This window comes from Panthera pardus, unplaced genomic scaffold, assembly GCF_024362965.1.
Source record: "Panthera pardus isolate Hobbes unplaced genomic scaffold, ASM2436296v1 HiC_scaffold_27, whole genome shotgun sequence".
NCBI lineage: Eukaryota > Metazoa > Chordata > Mammalia > Carnivora > Felidae > Panthera > Panthera pardus.
The window spans coordinates 108,818,600-108,837,348 of NW_026526843.1; the positions used below are offsets into that span (position 1 = coordinate 108,818,600).

Below are 18,749 nucleotides of genomic sequence, written 5' to 3' on the forward strand. Positions count from 1 at the left end.
TCAACGTTTTTTATTTATTTTTGGGACAGAGAGAGACAGAGCATGAACGGGGGAGGGGCAGAGAGAGAGGGAGACACAGAATCTGAAACAGGCTCCAGGCTCCGAGCCATCAGCCCAGAGCCTGACGCGGGGCTCGAACCCACGGACCGCGAGATCGTGACCTGGCTGAAGTCGGACGCTTAACCGACTGCGCCACCCAGGCGCCCCAAGTGATCATTTTATATCACAACCTTAGAAGTTATTTTGAAAAGAATTCCTGCTGAAATGCAAGCTAACAGTCTCCTTTGTCTGATTTGTTCTGATGAGACCCATATTGTACGTTATTCTAAATTTTGACTTTTACACATTTCAGACTAACGGAGTAAAGCATGATTAGCATTTCCTAACCTTTTCCAGTATTTCACATAATATTTGCATATGTACAATCTGCCAAGCTCTGTAGTTTTTTGGCTGGATGGCATAATGGTGGGATGAGAGAGGATAAATACATTTGCCTCACTTTTAAACTATCCTTTTTGTCTGTACTCATTCTTTGGCCACATCGTATAAAAATATACCACATGTATGAATGATCTCTTTCACCCTGCTTGGTGGGAAATTGACTATATTAGGTGGTGAAATAAGTATCTCAACACTCTCCAGTACTTCCTCGTTGCTCTGCATCTTTAGAAGTTAACTGTAGAAGTGTATGTATTACACAGTTCAGGCAAAAGAGAAGGGACAGGAAGTAGCATTTACTGAGCGTCTACTGTCCTTTGATGTATTCATTTAAATGCAACATCTTTTTGAGATAGATATTATATGCATCTTACAAATAAAGACACTGAAGCTCAGAATGTTGAGTAACTTACCCAACATCAGGTAACAGCTAGGGTTTAAACCTGGTAGTGAGGTTCGACCACATGTGTTTTGAAACTGTAGAAGTTGAAATATCAAGTCAGACTGATGGCCCATTGTAGCCTAATCTTTAGTGAAGCCAAAGGCCATTTTCAAAAAGGAAACTTTTTAGCTGCAAGAGTAATTATGCTCATTTCTAATAGATAACATTTGAGTCCTTATTTTGATGAAATGATACAAAAGATTTGTTGAAGTAAAAGTGCTTTTTAAAGTAGATATTTGTAAAGCTTCCCCAATATGTAGGACAACATTGGCTTTTATATTTTCCTGCCTTAAAATTAAATTGTTCAAAATTTTCAGTCTTTGCTAAACTCACAAAGGAAGTAGATATTTTTGCAAAAGGTAGAGCATAAACTGCCTTTAGATCATGTTTCACTTAATTTTTTTTTTCAGATTGCTTTGTTAGTATATTACTGTTAATTAGCTGAATGAGGAGCTTAGAAAAGAAAATACATTGTAAAATTTATGGATTACATGAAGATGAAAATAGTGAAGAGGCTGATTAGCAGATTCAGAAGTCATTCTGTAGAGGCTGTAATAATACTGTAGAAGATCACAACTAGAAAAAGATGAATCAAAAATTTGAGGTTTTCTTCATGAGACGAAGCGTAACAAGTATGGGACTTAGTTGCAGTAGAAGGAAGACAAGAATTTAATTGACAGAAAACTTAGTATGACTCAGCAATGTGTTTCAGACATTTCAAAAACAATGCATATGTGAACTGAATTAATAGAAGTTTGTTATCTAGGACAGGGGAGGTGATAATGTTCCTTATTCTGCATTGGTTGTATCAAGGTTGGAGTGTTAATTGAATGCAGTTCTGTATACCACCCTTTAAGATGAATTGAGTGCATGCTCAGAAAATTAGTCTCATCTGTCTAAAAGGAATGTTTGAAAGAACTTGAGTTATCTAGTGAAAAACAGACTCAGGATGATTTACAGTCATAGGTGTAGATTTACTTCCTGTGATTTTGCAGATAGACTACAGGCAAGTTAGTCATCGTATGTTAGTAATCCTATTAAAGGGAATTTGTAGCTGAGGAAAATTACTATATGATGAAGAATCTTATCTAGCAGCCAGTACTTTTTCTGAGATATTTTAGTAGGCTACCACATGAGTAGTACATTCTTGTTCTGATAGTTTTCAAATCTAGGTGAGAATGGCAAAAAAAGAATTGAAGCATATGTTTATTTGGAACAGAAGACTTTCAAGATCGCTTACCAATCCTAAACTTTTTTTGATTCAAAGATTAAAAGGACTTTGTGGAAGTATTATTTTATCCTCAATGAAGCTACCTCACCTTAATAATAGTAATTTGCATTGGTACAGTTCTTTATGATTTATAAAGTACTTTCTTTTGAGTTATCTCAGTTTTGAGTCTAACACTAACCCTTTGGGTAGACAGGGCACGTATCCCCATTTTAAACAGATAAGGTAGTAGGCTAGAGACTGTCTGAATTGCCAAAAATCATAAAACTTGTAAGTGGCAGACCTAGCGCTCTATCTCTGGTCTACCATTCAAAGTTTAGTGCTGCTTCTACTATACCAGTTTGCCTTAAAAAGTAAGTAAGTTATAAGTTGTGATTCTTGCTTTGTATGCACTGAAAATTACATGGAACAGATGGTTCTCAAATTATATTCCCATGGAAAGTGTAATTGTAGCTCAGTTAGACCAAGGGTTCTAAGAGTCAAATAATGGGGATCCATTCAGCAGATCTGTGTTATAGAAAGAGAACTCTGTGTACAATTAATGAGAAAACCTAGTTTGCACTACTAGATGAATGATGGTACCATTCACTAAGATAGCAAATACGGGAGAAGTAGCAGATTGGTGGGCCATGAAGGGGGTGACTGAATGTTGGATATAATTAAAATAGCTACCATTGATTGTTTATTAAGTTCCAGACCCTGTGCTTAGGATTTTATATCCTTTATCTCATTTAGCCTTTACAATACCTCTCTGAAGATGAGACTTTTTACTCTCTACTTTTCATATGAAGAAACTAAAGCATAGTTTAAATAATTTGTCCAAGGCTTCATACTAAGTGTAAGAGCAGAAATTTGAATCTAGGTGTCTGACTCCAAAACCAGCATTCTTATGACCTAGTTTAAAGTTTATCTGTGATGTTTGGATAAAAACGATCAGTATTCAATTGAGTAAATGGTTGTGGGTTTTGGTAGAAAGATGTATCCTGGAGTTATTTGAGTCCTTACCATAGCAGAGAGCAATACTGTAGCTTCTGAAAGTGTCTTAGGATAATAAAGATTTTATACCTGCCTCCTCCTTTTCTGCATTTTAGCACCGTTTCTGTGCTTTGTAATATTGTATATGTATTCCCTAACCTAGATGCATACTCTATGAGTGTTTGAAAATAAAAGGTGCTCTTTTTATGGGTCAGTATACCTGTGAGACCCTCTAGGATGGATCTCTAGGTTGGGGGTCATGTTTTCTTAACCCTTCATCTCCAGCTTGGCACCTAAATCTTAGTGTGAATGAAATGAAACGGGTGGATGAATGGATGGATAAACAGGGATTTAGAGAGTAGACAGAGTTCAAATTCAAAGCATCTGCCTCATGTGGGTAGGGTAATGGGTGGGCTACCTTGCATATCCTAGTTAATAATGCTCCAAAGATGGTTAGCTTAGATCCTTGTACATTTGTTGAATTGACAAGTGGTCAGGGGCATTTACTCCTTTTTTCATTGAAGTAATAGAGAAGATGTTGTGTTCCTGACTTCTGGTTTTGTTTTGTTATTAATTACACAAATAATACATATTCATTGTAGACACATCAGAAAATTCAAATACGCAAAACAAACATTTTAAATTGTCTAAAATTCTACCCACCCAGAAATAGCCACTGTTAACATTTTGGTGTATACCCTTCCAGAGTTTTTCCCATAGAAATATATACATTGGAACATGTATATATTTATTTAAAATGGGATCATTACAATCCATATTGTTTTGTAAACTGCTTTTTCACTTATTACATGTGACTGTCTTTCCATGTCAATAAATTTACATCTTTATTATCATTTTTAATGACTGTATAGTATTCCATTATATGGATGTACCATCATATATTTAACTAGTTCTCTATTGTTAAGAATTTAGGTTTCCAATTTGGAGTTCTTTTTGGAAAAAGTTATGGTGAGCATTCTTGTATGTACATCTTTGCACACTTGTTTTAATACAGACTTAGATTATCTTCCTAAAAGGTTGTGCTGATTTATACTTTCCCTAGCAGAGTATATCCTGAGTGCTCTTTTCCCCATACTCATATTAGTGCTGGGTTTTATTTTTTCTGTAAATCATTACCAGTTTGAGAGGCAAAGGTATCTTTCTGTTAAATGTGTATCTTTGATTAGTACTAAGGCTAAACTCTTTTTTCCCTTATTGCTCATTTCTGTTGAGGTTCATCATTTTTCTCTTACAGGTTGGTAAAACAAAGGTCTTTATGTCATTGAGGATACCAGCCCTTTGTCATATGTTGCTTTTTTTGTAATCAATTTGTCTTTTTATCTTTTTTGTGTCTAGTAGATGACATTTTAAACTTTTATCAATTCAAATGTCATTTTTTCTTTATGATTTCCACCCTCCTTACCCCATAAGTATTATTTACCTATATTTTCTTATAATACTTATATAATTTTATTTTTGACATTTAAATGTTTAATCCATCTGGAATCGATTTTGATATGGAGATCTAGCTTACTTTTCAAATCCTGAAATAACTAATCATTGTCCTGATTAATCAGTCAATGGAGTTGGATTTTAGAATGTGTTTTGCCATAAAAAGTATTATAAATGATGTTTGGTGAGATTTAAATAATACTATTTGTAATTCATTTAACTATTAAAATAAACTCAAGGACTCACCTGGAAAGGTAATCATCATTTGTTATATAATTTCCATGGAAAAATGTTTTTATAGTTAACTTTTAAAGCACAACCGGTTGCATATTGACAACTACATACTTATCTGGTGGTTTGGTACTTCATTAGAATCCTGTAGGGGTGAAAATATTCTATTATGATTTTTCTTTGTCTGCCTTCATTTAACGTTAACTGATGTGAAATCTCTGTTGGTAACTTTCTGCTTGCTGTGCTTTTCACAGAATGGACAGCAAATTATGGATGAACCTATGGGAGAGGAGGAGATTAATCCACAAACTGTAAGTAAAATATTGTATCATAAGGGATATAGATAAATCAGATACCATAAAATTTAAGTATTCTTATTTTTTAACTGGACAAAATAATGATTCTACGGTATTAGAAACTTGTTTATGATTTCTTAATTTTACCAAAATATAATCTTGAATATGCCAGTGCCTTTTTTTTTTTAGTTTATTTAGTTTGAGAGAGAGAGAGAGCATGAGCAGGGGAGGGGCAAAGAGAAAGGGGGAGAGAGAGAGAATCCCAAGCAGGCTCTGCACTGTCAGCACAGAGCCCAATGTGGGGCTCAAACTCATGAACCATTAGATCATGACCTGAGTCAAAATCAAGAGTCAACCACTTAACCTACTAAGCCACCTGGGGCCCCTGCCAGTGCCATTTTTAAAAACCGTTTAATGGAATGCCTGGTGGCTCGGTCAGTTAAGTGTCTGACTTTGGCTCAGGTCATGATCTCATGGTTTGTGAGTTTGAGCCCCACATCCAGCTCACTGCTGTCAGTACAGAGCCTGCTTTAGATCCTCTGTCCCCCTTTCTCTCTACCCCTCCCCCATTCGCACTCTCTCAAAAAGAAATAAAACATTAAAAAAGAACTGTTTGATAAGACTGATCTTACGAGAAAGACAAAATAATTTGCTTTGTGTTGTTGAAAGTTTTTCATTAGTACCTTACAGCTTATTTTTAAAAAAAAAATCACACTAACCATAGACACATTAGGACAAAAATATAAAGTGATTCTTTATAGAAATATTTAATGTATGGGCACCTGAGTGCTTCAGTTGGTTAAGCATCTGACTCTTGATTTCGGCTCAGGTTTCGTTGAGTTTGAGCCCCATATGAGCCTTAGCGCTGACAGTGTGGAGCCTGTTTGGGATTCTCTCTCTGCCCTTACCTCCCTCCCTCCCTCCCTCCCTCACTCGCTCACTGGCTCTCGCTCTCTCACTCTCTCGCTCTCTCTCTCTCAAAATAAGTAAACATTTTTTAAGAAAGAAATATTTAATGTAGAAGATAAACGTTCACCCCTTCCTCATCTTGTTTTTTTATTTACTCCTAAGTCCCCAGCACCTAGACCAGTGACTGGGACATAATAGACACTCATTAAATATTACATGAATGAATTAATAAATTCTCCGCCTATAAGAGATTCATTGTTAGAAGTTCAGTTATTCTCTTTTTATTCCATACATAAGATCATTATTACTGATACTTACAAAATATATATACTCTCCAACTGTTCTTTTCACCTACTAAGTCTTGAACATCTTTTTATGGCAATACATGCAGATCTGCCTGTTTTAATTTATTTATTTTTTAAGTTTGTTTATTTTGAGACAGAGATAGTACGAGTAGGGAGGGGCAGAGAGAGAGGGAGACAGAGAATTCCAAGCAGGCTCCATGCTGCCAGCGCAGAGCCCAACACAGGGCTTGAACCCAGGAAACCATGAGGTCATGACCTGAACCAAAACCAAGAGTTGGATGCTTAAAACTGATTGAGCCACCCAGGCGCCCCAATCTGCCTCTTTCTAAATTGTTGCATGATATTCTATTTTATGCATGTCCTAGACTTAATATAATTTTCCTCCTATTTATTTTTGGGAACTTGTGTTTCAGTAGGATATAGTTTTAGAGAAGGATGTGCTAGAACAATGGGTATGAACATCTAAATTTCAATAGACATTGCCAAATTGCTGTCCAAACCAAAAAGGTTGTAAAAGTGTCAGTGTATGAGAGTATCTGTTCAAGCGTATCCTATTCAACCCTGGATATTATTAGACATTATTTTTCATTCAAGCCATTTTAAATAAATAATACTTTCTCATTTCAGTTGGCATCTCATTTGATTATTAGTGAAGTTGAGTATCCATGTATTACTGGCCTTTGTATTTTTGTGTTTCACCAACTTTCTTTTGTGTTGCTTATTATCTCCTCATGGTCTATATGATCAAATACATTCTGGATATTAGCTCCATGTCTATAATGTCTCTTGCAAATGTTTTCTCCCTATTTAACATTTATTACGTGGTCTTTCATTGTATGTGTACAGAAGTTTTCACTTTTAAATGGTCAGATTTGACTTCTGGGTTTTATATTTCAGTTAGAAGATCCTTCCCAGCCCCAAGGTGATAAAAATATCCTCTTACATTTTCATCTGCCACCTATGGTTTTGTGTTTTACATTTAGGTCTGTGGTCTACTTGGAATTTTAGTTCCCATTATGATGTAGAAATCTCACTTTTCTTTCCAAATAGCCTTTTGTCCTAACCTCTACTTACTGAACAAATAAAATCTATACAGCTTACTCATTCAAGATTCCTCTTTTATCATATATAAAATTGCCATGTACTCCATGTATTAGTTTCCTAGGGCTTCCCTGACAAAGTACCACAAACTGGGTGGCTTGAAATAACAGAAATTTGTTCTCTTCTCATACAGTCAAGAAGACTAGAAGTCCAAAACCAAGGTGTTGACAGAGTAATGCTCTCTGAAGGCTTTGGGAGAGGATCTTTCCTTGACTTTTCCAGTTTCTGGTGCCTGTCAGCAGTCCTTGGTGCTCCTTGGACACATTACTCCAATCTCTACCTCTGTTGTCACATGGTGTTTTCCCTATAAGTCTCCATGTCCAAATTGCCTTCTTCACATAAGGATACTAGTCATTGGATTAGGGCCCATCTTACTCCATTATGACCTCATCTTAACATTATTAAATCTACAAAGACCTTATTTTCAAATAAGATCACATTCATAGATCCTGGGGATTAGAAATGGAATATACCTTTTTGGAGGACACAGTTCACTTCATAGCATCCCTGAATGTCTCACATACATTTTCAATTACTGTACTTTTACTATGTTTTTTTTATGTGGCAAGGCAAGCCCTCCCACCTTTTTACTTTTCAGAATTGTGGTCTTATACATCTTCCAGATGAACTTTGCAATCAGTTTATCAAGTACTCCTGAAAAGGTTATTGGGATTTTTATCAAAATTCCGTTAAATTTTCTGATTAACATGAAGAAAATTATTTTAATAATTATTAAATAATTATTAAATAATTTAAAAATTATTTTAATGTTGAGTCTTCACTTCCCAAGAACATTTACTCTGATATTCTTTTATATCCTTTATCAAAATTTTATGGTTTCTTATAGTATTATACATTAATCTATTAAGATAATTCATGGGTATTTTATAGTTTTTGTTATATTATAAGTGGGATTTCTTTTCTGCTGTCTTCCATCCAGTTATTGCTAGTATATAAAAATGTTTTATGTTTTTTATGCTTTTTAACATCTTGGGAAAGTTTTCAGAAATCATGCAAATTGTCATGAATATTTTGTCACTTATGAAAGAGTAAGATCATTGTACTCCTCTTAAAATCATCAGTGGTTTTGTGCTTCCTTTAAATAAAGTCCGAACACTACAGTGTGACCTATCAGGCCCTGTATAATAAGGCCTTTGTGTACTTCTCTGTGTCAGCCACATTCCTCTGCCCTCTCCTGAAAGTGTACTCACTCCAGTGTATCAGGTTCTCTTTTGCTTATGGACCTTCATGGGTGATAGTCCCTCTCCCAGATTTCTTTTCCCTTAGCACCTCCCTCCAGTTAATTCCCAGTCATCCTTCAGGTCCAAGTTTGATATCCCTTCAACTGAGGTATCTTCCTGACAGAACTACCATTTCCATTTCTGCCTTGAGCTAAGTGTTTTTCCTTTGTGCTTCCATAGCAACCTGTGAGTATACCCTAAATGGCAATACCACATTAGATCCCATTACTTATTTATTTATTCCCTAGTGAACTGTGAGCTGCATGAGGCATTGACTGTGTCTGATTTATTCCTTGTTTTAAATCCAGTACCTAGTAGGTGTTCAATAAGTGCTTGTTAATTAAATGAATGCATAAACTAAGTGTTAGCTAACACAGGGTCCCAGGCCTGTGCCTGGGACCTGTGCCTGAGGGTACCTTCACAGTTAGTCTAGATTTCTACACCTCCCAAGCTATTTGAGGCATTCTACTTCATTCATCTGTAGTATATATTTATTAGCATTTAAGCAAACATAAAAACAAATAGTAAGTGTTAATATTTATTTTTCTGCCACCAGTTACCTATGTTTCCTTATGTAACACTTTCTTTGGAAGGAAAACCTTCAAATTTTTTATTCTCTCTAGTTTAAAACCATTTTCCATTGTGATATTGTATGCCTTATACTTTCCCTCAGAACATTAGTAACATTTACATCTGGAAGAACATCGCATTTTAGAGATAGGGTCGAAAAAACGCAGGACTAAAATATTACTAGCAGTGTGGATCAAGTTGTTTAGCAGAGCATTCCAGATTATAGGAATTAGGATTGAGTATAAGACAAAAGCCTAATATTTACTAGTTCTTTAATGGTATTAAATCCAAAAGATTGTCAAAATATATATTAGCCTTATACTTTTAAATTGTATTTGCCTTTAGTGTACAATTAAAAGTTTTCATTTTGTCAATTACTGATAATTTAAATAGCAAAAATGGAGATCTTGCATTAATTATGTGTTTGATGCATAAGCATTAGTTATGTCTTTGATGCATAACAAATTACCCTGGATTTAGTATCTTAAAACAACATAATTTTCTTATCTCACAGTTTCTATGGGTCATAAATCTGGGAGACCCAGCTTAACTGGGTCCTTGGTTCTCTGAACCCTTGGTTCAGAGTCTCACAGATTGCAGTGAAGGAGTTGGCCAGGGCTAGATTCTCATCTGAACTTTGAAAAAGGTTCTGCATCCAAGCTTACATGTTCATTAGCCCAGATTCTTGGCCCATAGAAACTGTGATTAATAATTATATCAATGGGAGCTTTTCAACTGGTGGGCTTTCTTGTAGGTTGATTGGCCCCTTTTAATGTAGAATGTAGAATATGATGAATAGCCAGTTTTGACCACAATAAGACCATAAGATAGATGGAGAGTAACAAGAGAGAATTAGCCTGGGTCCTTTATTGACCTAATGATCTTGTGACACCTCTTCACCCTAATTTACCCTCTTACCTGTGGACTGCTCCATGAGAAAAAAAATAGGCACTTACCTTGTTTGAGCCATTGTATTTTGGGGTCTTTTTGTTATAGCTGTTTAGTCTGTACTCTGACTACTTCTAATCGTTCATTAGCCAAGTACTTAGTGAGTTTCTGTTAGGTACCAAGAACTCTGCTAGGCTGTTGGAGGCATACAAGCATTTAAGGGAAACTTTTAAGTCTTTAAATGGAAAAATAAAGTTGTTTTTGTCCTCTTCTCTTCTGGTAAATAATCACACAAAATAGCAAGGAGAATAAGAAACAGAAACATGGTCTTTGAAGTTAGAAGACTTCTGTAATTTGAACCACAACATATAAATATGAGAAGCAGATAAAAGAGTCAGAACAAGAGGACCTAAGTTAAAGGACCTAAGTGCTTTTAGAGGGCTATAGGGGCAGGAAGTATGCCTTATTTATTGCCCTCACAGCCCCAGAAGAGCTCAAGAATGAGGTTGCCAGGTACCAGGGAAAGTGGAAGAATGCCATGAGGCTGAAAACAGAGATTGGTTGAGTGTCAATATAAACAGCCTCCATTCTCTTCCCTCTCCTACCCCTGGAAGAGATAGAAGATATTTTATAGAGAAAAATGAATCACAGTGGCTCCAGACTTAATAGAACCCAAAGTATAGCAGGAAGTGGGGTGAGGCACTGGGCTAGAAACAGGGAGATCAAGTGAGAACCTACTACTAAATGGTGTTATGCCCCCCTTCCCTTACCCATTACACCAACCAGGACCATATCTTCAGGCAGAAAAGTAAAGTCTTCTTTCCTGAAGAAATTGAATGGTCTTTCATAAAAGTCCTTCAGATACTGACATTTAGGAGATCTTTAACGTAAAGGCTGCCTACTTGGCCAACTAACCTACAAAAATGCCTGACAGTTGACAAGCTCCAGGACATCTGGTCTACTCCCTAGTGCCTCACTTTTAAGTATGACTAAAAAGCCCAGAGTATCACTAGACATTTGAGGAAGGCTTCTAAATGAAAGAATAAGCTCTTGAAGGAACAATGTAGAAAAAAGGAAAAAGAAAAGTCAAATTACTATCTTTTGAGTGTTAAGAGACAAAATTGATAATCCTAAAATAAGAGTAGGGTGCTATTTTTATATAATCAGAAAAAGAATAAATTCTTAGAATTAAAAATGGGGTGGGGGGGGGGGTGCCTGAGTGGCTCACTTGGTTAAGCGTTCAACTCTTGATTTTGGCTCAGGTCACGATCTCAGGGTCATAACACTGAGCCCCATGTCGGGCTCTGTGTTCTGCTTAAGATACTCTCTCTCCCTCTCCCCACTCTTTCTCTCTCTTTAAAAAAAATGGGATAGGGATATCTTACATTTTAGTAGAATATTTAGAAGCTAATGTTAAGGAAATCTCCCAAAAAAGAGAATAAGAGAAAGAGATAGAAAATAGGAGATAAAAAGAAAAAGAAGCAATCTAACATCTGCCTAATAAGAATTCCGGAAAGAGACAACAGGGAAATGGAAAGGAAGAAATTAGATAAAGATACTTGTCCCCCACATTTTAATATCTCTAAAATTAAAATGTTTGTTAAAGTCAATGGTGTGACACATTTAAATTAGCATTTTTTTCTTCCATGATGATACAGTGATAATCATTCTCTTAGATTAAAAAAAAAAAAAAATCCCCCAACATGAGGACTGTGAGTCTCTGGATTTAAACAGCATACCAAAAGCCTATTAATAAAAACAAACAGACAAGAATACCTACTCTCAAGAAGAATCATTATTGTGAATTCTCAAACACCAGTGCTCAACAACCCTGGAAGTTTTGCTATGGACTGAATGTGTCCCCCCAAAATTTATATGTTGGAGCTTAATCCCCAACGTAATGGTTTTTGGAGGTGGGGCCTGTAGGAGGCAGTTAGGTCATGAGGGCAAATGCCTCGTGAATGGGATTAGTGCCATTATAAAAGAGACCCACAGTTGCTCCTGGGTGGCTCAGTCCATTAAGCTTCTGACTTCAGCTTCCGCCTTCAGCTCAGGTCATGATCTCACAGTTTGTGAGTTTGGGCCTCTGTGTGGACAGCATAGAGCCTGGAGCCTGCTTTGGATTCTGTATCTCTCTATCTTTCTCTCTCTCACTCTCTCTCTCCCTCTCTCTCCCCCTTCCCTCCCTCCCCCCCTCCCTTTCTCTCTCTCTCTCTCTCTCTCTCTCTCTCTCTCTCTCAAAAACAAACATTAAAAAACGAGAGAGAGAGACCAGAGAACTTGCCTGCCCCTTCTGCCATGTGAAGACACAGCAAGAAAATGACTGTCTATGAATGAAGAAACAGATTCTTACCAGACACTGATTCTGCTGACAGTTTGGATATGGACTTCCCAGCCTCCAAAACTCTGACATAAATCTCTGTTGTTTAGCATAAGTGACTCAGTGTATGGTATTCTGTTACAGCAGCCCAAATGGACTAAGACAAGCTTTTAGAGATTTTTAAAAATTTTTTTTAATGTTTATTTTATTTTTGAGACAGGGAGACAGAGCATGGATGGGGGAGGGTCAGAGAGAGAGGGAGACACAGAATCCGAAGCAGGCTCCAGGCTCTAAGCTGTCAGCACAGAGCCCAACGCGGGGCTCGAACTCACAGACCGTGAGATCATGACCTGAGCCGAAGTCAGAAGCTCAACCGACTGAGCCACCCAGGTGCCCCATTTAGAGATTTTTTAAATATCATGTATAAAGGACTGGATATAAGAATGATATGAAACATTTCAACATTGAGTTAGAAGGCAAGGAATAATGCCTTTGAAATGCTTAGTGAAAATGATTTTCAACCAGGATATTTTCAGACATATACCTATTTTTAGGAAGTTGCTGGAAAATGGGCTTTGCCAACACTAGATGGTTGTTAACTAAGAAAAAGACATGTGATTCAGGCAACAAAGGATCCAACATTTATAAGCACAATGAAGACAGTTCCTTCCCATTGTGATGAATAAAGGGTACTTCAGAAGACTGGTTCATTCTGTAGGCTTAGAGAGTACTCAGTCCAGATTGAAGCAGACAGATGATTCCAGGAAGGCTGTCTCCTAGGGAAAAAAAATAGAAGTGATGAATTATCCAATAGGTTGGAGTATTGAAAATTCACTTAAGAGGCAAAGTGAGAAGAATTTGAGATAGGCACCAAGAAAGCAAATTCTAAAACAAACCAACTTCAAACTTAAGAAGAAAACAGAAGTTGTACACAAGAAATATAACTGGAGTATATTTCTTAGCAGTGAACAATGTTTGCATAGTCACAATAATTATAAAAGCTAAATATTGATTTAACCATACCTTGCAATGTGAATGTTAAGTCATCTTAGAACGTCTGAAGATAATATCTGACATTGATGAGTCAAGAGGAAGTAATATAAGGTTATTCTTTTTCTTAAGTTTTTATTTAAATTCCAGTTAACACAGTATAATATTAGTTTCAGCTGTACAATATAGTGATTCAGCACTTCCATACATTACCAGGTGCTCATCACAGCAAGTGCACTCCTTAATCCCCATCACCTGTCTCACCCATCCACCTGCCCACCTCCCCTCTGGTAACCATCAGTTCTCTATAGTTAAGAGTCTGTTTCCTGGTTTGCCTTTCATTTATTTCTCCTTCGTTTATTTGTTTTCTTTCTTAAATTCCACTATGAGTGAAATCATAATTTGTTTTTCTCTGATGGACTTATTTCACTTAACATAATACTCTCTAGCTCCATCTATGTTGTTGTAAACAGCAAGATTTCATTCCTTTTTATGGCTTAGTAATATTCCTGTGTGTGTGTGTGTGTGTGTGTGTGTGTGTGTGTGTGTGTGTGTGTGTACACACCACATCTTCTTTAGCCACTCATCAGTTGATGGACACTTGGGCTCTTTCCATAATTTGACTATTATAAATAATGCTGCTGTAAACATCAGGGTGCATGAAACCCTTTGAATCAGTACTTTTGTATTCTTCAGGTAAATACCTAGTGTGATTGCTGGGTAGTAAGGTAGTTCCATTTTTAACTTTTTGAGGAACCCCTGTACTGTTTCCTAGAGTGGTTGGACCAGCTTGTATTCCCACCAATAGTGCAAGAGGGTTACCCTTTCTCCTTGCCAACGCCTGTTGTTTCTTATGTTGTTGATTAGAGATAAATACCAGAGGGAGCAGTGAAAAGAGCTGGAAGGGTACCAGAAGCACTAGGTACTGCTGTTTGTCATATAAGCCTTGCAGCACTATTTGACCATTTAACCATTGATAAAAATTTAAGTTGACTAGAATTTAAAATAAAATTAGTATAACTGATGTAATTAGGTAATTCACAGAAGACATAAAATTTTGATATAGGTTTTTAGAAGTAAATGTCAATATTTGGGTGAAGGCATTCTCATGGGAAAATGGAGTAAACAAAAGCCAAAAGTGGGGAGTGGAATGTGAGAGGTAGCTACATCAGTTTGACTAAAATGATAATCATAAAAGTAAGCCAAATTTCTCCTAAACAAAATACTTCCACTCAGACCCTCTTGATATATGGAGCTGCCCTTGTGTTGTCTCTTGAACATGTCTACTGGTTTCTGTTTGTGGTAGAGCCATTTCATTCTAGCTGGATTGTTTCCCTTCTTCCCATCTCATCTCTTCTCTCTTCCCTTTGTTCTTTGTCCTGCAATCTGCCTTCTTCCCATATTGTAGATCCACTTCTCTTCCATCTTCTGGAATTTCAATACTCTTTTCCTTTATTTTTACTTTTAAAAGGTTCAATCCTTTCCTGTCTTTACTCACCTGAAGTAAAAACTTTTATATCCTCCATGTATCATAAAGTGTAAGAAAATGTATCCAATTAAACTGATTCATACTGGAATATAACAGGAATGTTTGCATATTAATCCATATTTACGTATAACTTGTTGAATTTCTCACCAGTTAACTTGTTCTAGCCAGTGTCTTTTGTTCTCCGCACCCCCTGCTAGACACTTGATTATTTTTAGCCTTTATTCTGGTGGAGCTGGGGAGAGACTACCTTCATAGCAGAAGGTAGAGTGCTATGTAGTATATCAAGCCAAGATATCTTCCTGGACTCCAGAATTTTCCATCTTTTCTCAGCTGGCTAGAGGAGTCTATGCTCTTCGTGATCCATGCTGAAGAAATAGGGAGTCTTGATTGTTTAAGTCTCTACAGTCATCCTGAAACCATCATTAAAACAATTTCTTGCTTAGTAGGGAAATAATTATCTTAATGGTTCTTGCAGTACCAGGCAAATGTTCTTCTGAGGCTTCAGAATTAAAGGAGATAATTAAGTGCCTAGCACAAAGTAGGAACCCAGTAAGTGTTCATTTTTCTGTCTTCTTCCTTCCAGAGTGTGATCCTAGTCTTTCAGACTTCACCAGAGATAAAGTATGCCTCTTAGGAACTATGGTGATATGCAGTAATTTTGTGGCTGACAATAGGCCTGGCCTCAGAAAAAAAATATGAAATGGGTTACTTTTCTCTTAACTTGGTCCTTTGACCCTTCCATTTCTCTTATTTATTTCCAGTGACTGTGAATACATTAATTACTTATGACATCAACTTCATAATATTATATGACTATAGTCTTAAACATTGTATTTATCAACTCAGTCTTTGTAGCTCTTGTATCATAGTCCCTTGCATGATTGTCAAGAATTGGAGAAAGCTTGGGGGTACCTGGGTGGCTCAGTCGGTCGTGCATCCGACTTTGGCTCAAGTCATGATCTCATGGTTCACTAGTTCGAGCCCCGCATCAGGCTCTGTGCTGACAGCTCAGAGCCTGGAGCCTGCTTCAAATTCTGTGTCTCCCTCTCTCTCTGCCCCTCCCTGACTCAAGCTCGCTTGCCCTCTCTACTCCCTCCCTCCCTCCCTCCCTTTCCCTCTCTCTCTCTCTCTCTCTCTCTCAAAAATAAACATTAATTTTTTTTTTTTTAATTGGAGAAGGCTTGTTAGAAGCAATAGTGATAAAAATGCCTTAAAAAGATACAGGGAAGATAGTTCATAGATGACCTTAAATGCCAGGTTAAGGAGTAGTACCCCTATGAAGGACACAGGCAGCACCCTGAAATTCCCCCTATTCTTTTAACATCCCCTGAAGTCATGATAGACCTTTAGCAGTAGTTTCTTCCAACTTCCACACGATGCTCTAGCTTTTGTTCATATAGTAACCCTGAGGCTGCAGTAATGTGTATAATGGCCTTCATAGTATCCAGGGAATTTTACCAGTTCCCAGTTGTCTGCTGATTTCCTCCATTTCCTTGAAGTTTCCCTCATGCTGCCTTAAAACTGGCATTTGAACATCCAAAGTGATACTCATAGCCACAAGTCCAGCATATAACTTGCACACCTCTTGCAGTCACCATGGGTCAAACACAAAATAATCTATAGAAAGAGAAACTAGCAGAGTAGACAATAGACAGTGAAGAACCCACTCAACACAGGCAAGTACAATAGAGTGCTCATTGGCAGGGAACGTTTGTGGAGTGGTATATTAACGACACTTACTAATTGTGTAGAGTATTGTCTGTTGTTCTAACTCATTGGCTGAGAGTATATTTTAGCACTCAGAGCATGGGAAAAATATACTCTAGAACATGTAAGTATATACCAGTTAGGAAAATATTTCTGAGATAAATAGCATTATAATTAGCCTGCATGGTGGCATTAAATGGAGTATGTGTACAATAGGCAAAATTTCCAAGCATGTAAGGTTTCCCTTTGATACATTTTTGGCTTTCTTTCAGGGCTATTTTTTCACTCCCTAGTGTCCCTTTCATCCACCCCTAAGAGCTTTTAAAAAAATAAAATATCCCCCCTTTTTTTCATGGTTTGCCTACCTCATATGGGACCTCTGATCCAAAATTGCTTCTCCTTTGCTGGAGTCTACACATTTTTTTTTCAATTTGAGTGATCTAATCCACAATTGGAAAGAGAGAAAACTGATTTGATTAAGTTCTGCTTAAGTATAAATGGTTTATTAAGTCAATCTGAAATACTGTCATATATTCAAAGTTGTAACCTCTGTACCTACATGAAGAAAACAACACAAAAACACGTGTGGATTAGTTGATGAGCAGTACCACCTAGGATGTATCCCTGCTTACTGCAGTATTCTTACCTCGGGCGTTGGTGCAGCTGCCCCCTTGCGCTCTCTCCATACTCATGGGAGATGTTGCAAGTGGAACACAGCATGCTTTCCATTGAGACAGGATCTTAGAAGGAACCCCTCTCAGTGCTCTAGGAAGTCACTACTATCTGGTTCGGGTTCATGATATTTCCTATCTCTGATTTAAAACCTTAGAACTTCAGCACTTTGTAACATTATCTACTGATGGATGTGTGCTAGAGAGTAACTCTTCTGTACTTAAATGGAAAACCTTAGATATTAAACCTTTCAGGGTTTGAAAAATTTGTCCATACAAAAAATTGTATCCAAATAAATCATTTTATTTTTATTTTTTATTTTTATCTTTTTTGTTTTGTTTTTAAAGAACTCATTTTAAAAAATATGTTCATTTTAAGTTGCTGTCGTAGGGGTTGATTTTTCCCCAGCATGGTTCAGCTGTCGTGGAGTTATGAAAATGATTGATAATTGGGTTTGGCCAGGGTTGGTGTTTTTGCAGATGAATATAATATATGGTGTAGAAAAGCATTTAGGAACTCTGCTATGGACCCTCTACTGAGCTATCTTTCTTCTGGGTCTTATCACAAGTTTTAGTACCTCCTGGTTTGTGTCCTAAGTCAGCCACTGGCCGTACGTAATACGTGCTCCTTCCCCAGATAGACTTGCCTGGTTATGCTCCCACCAACATCACAGCCCTTCCCACTTTCAGGAAAGTGTGAACTTGGGCAGCAGCTTCCTTAACTTCTCTTTATGCCTCAGTTATTTCATCTCTAGTATGGATAATAGTACTTATCTCAGTGTGGTAAGAATTAACAAATAATTTCATGTAACCACAGTGCTTAGAATACAGTATCTTAAATGATATTGTTAGAAATATATTTGAAAGAAAAATTTATTAATAAATGAGAATTCAAATAAGGATCTAAGGATTCAGTGAAAGAAGCTAGAGAAATAACTACAAAGTGAACTTACGGAAAGTCAGAGGAAGGAACTAAATACAGATTCCAAAATCAGTGAAGGAGAAAACAGGAGGTGAGATAAAAGGCAGATATACAACTTTCAGAAAGCAAAACACAATATAATCATAGATAGGAAAGAGTTTCTAACATCGTAACAACAGAAATATTTATAGGTGAAGTGATATAATGTCTGGGATTTGCTTCAAAATAATTAATTATGGGAGTAGGGTGAAGTGAGTGTATGCAGCTAGATTGGCGGTGAGTTGGTCATTGTTACAGCTGAGTGCTGGGGACATGAGGGTTTCTTATGCTATTCTGTCTAGTTTTGGATATGCTTGAAATTTTCCATAAGTTTAATTTTGAAAACAGAATACTAAGTGTAACTATATACTAATACAAAAGTCTTGCTGAAATATGTGCTTTTCTAGGAAAATCTAGATGGTATCATTTACGAAGGTATAGAAAACTTAATATACCAATAGCAAGGGAGAAATTTAAGCTATTAAACTCTGTGCCTCCCAACTACGGTGCCTATGATTTCCTGGAGAAATCTTTG

At 36.8% G+C, this 18,749-nt stretch overlaps 1 protein-coding gene across 6 annotated transcripts in view; it reads left to right on the plus strand.

The window, feature by feature from the left end:
• Nucleotides 1–18,749, plus strand: part of RPS6KA3 (ribosomal protein S6 kinase A3) — a 115,964-nt gene that overhangs the window by 26,973 nt on the left and 70,242 nt on the right. For all 6 annotated transcript variants that reach the window (XM_053891772.1, XM_019431625.2, XM_019431620.2 and 3 more), the window contains one exon: nt 5,021–5,077. In XM_053891772.1, the coding sequence (XP_053747747.1) occupies nt 5,036–5,077 (42 nt within the window). In that variant the 5' untranslated portion in view covers nt 5,021–5,035. The remainder of the gene's footprint in view (nt 1–5,020; nt 5,078–18,749) is intronic.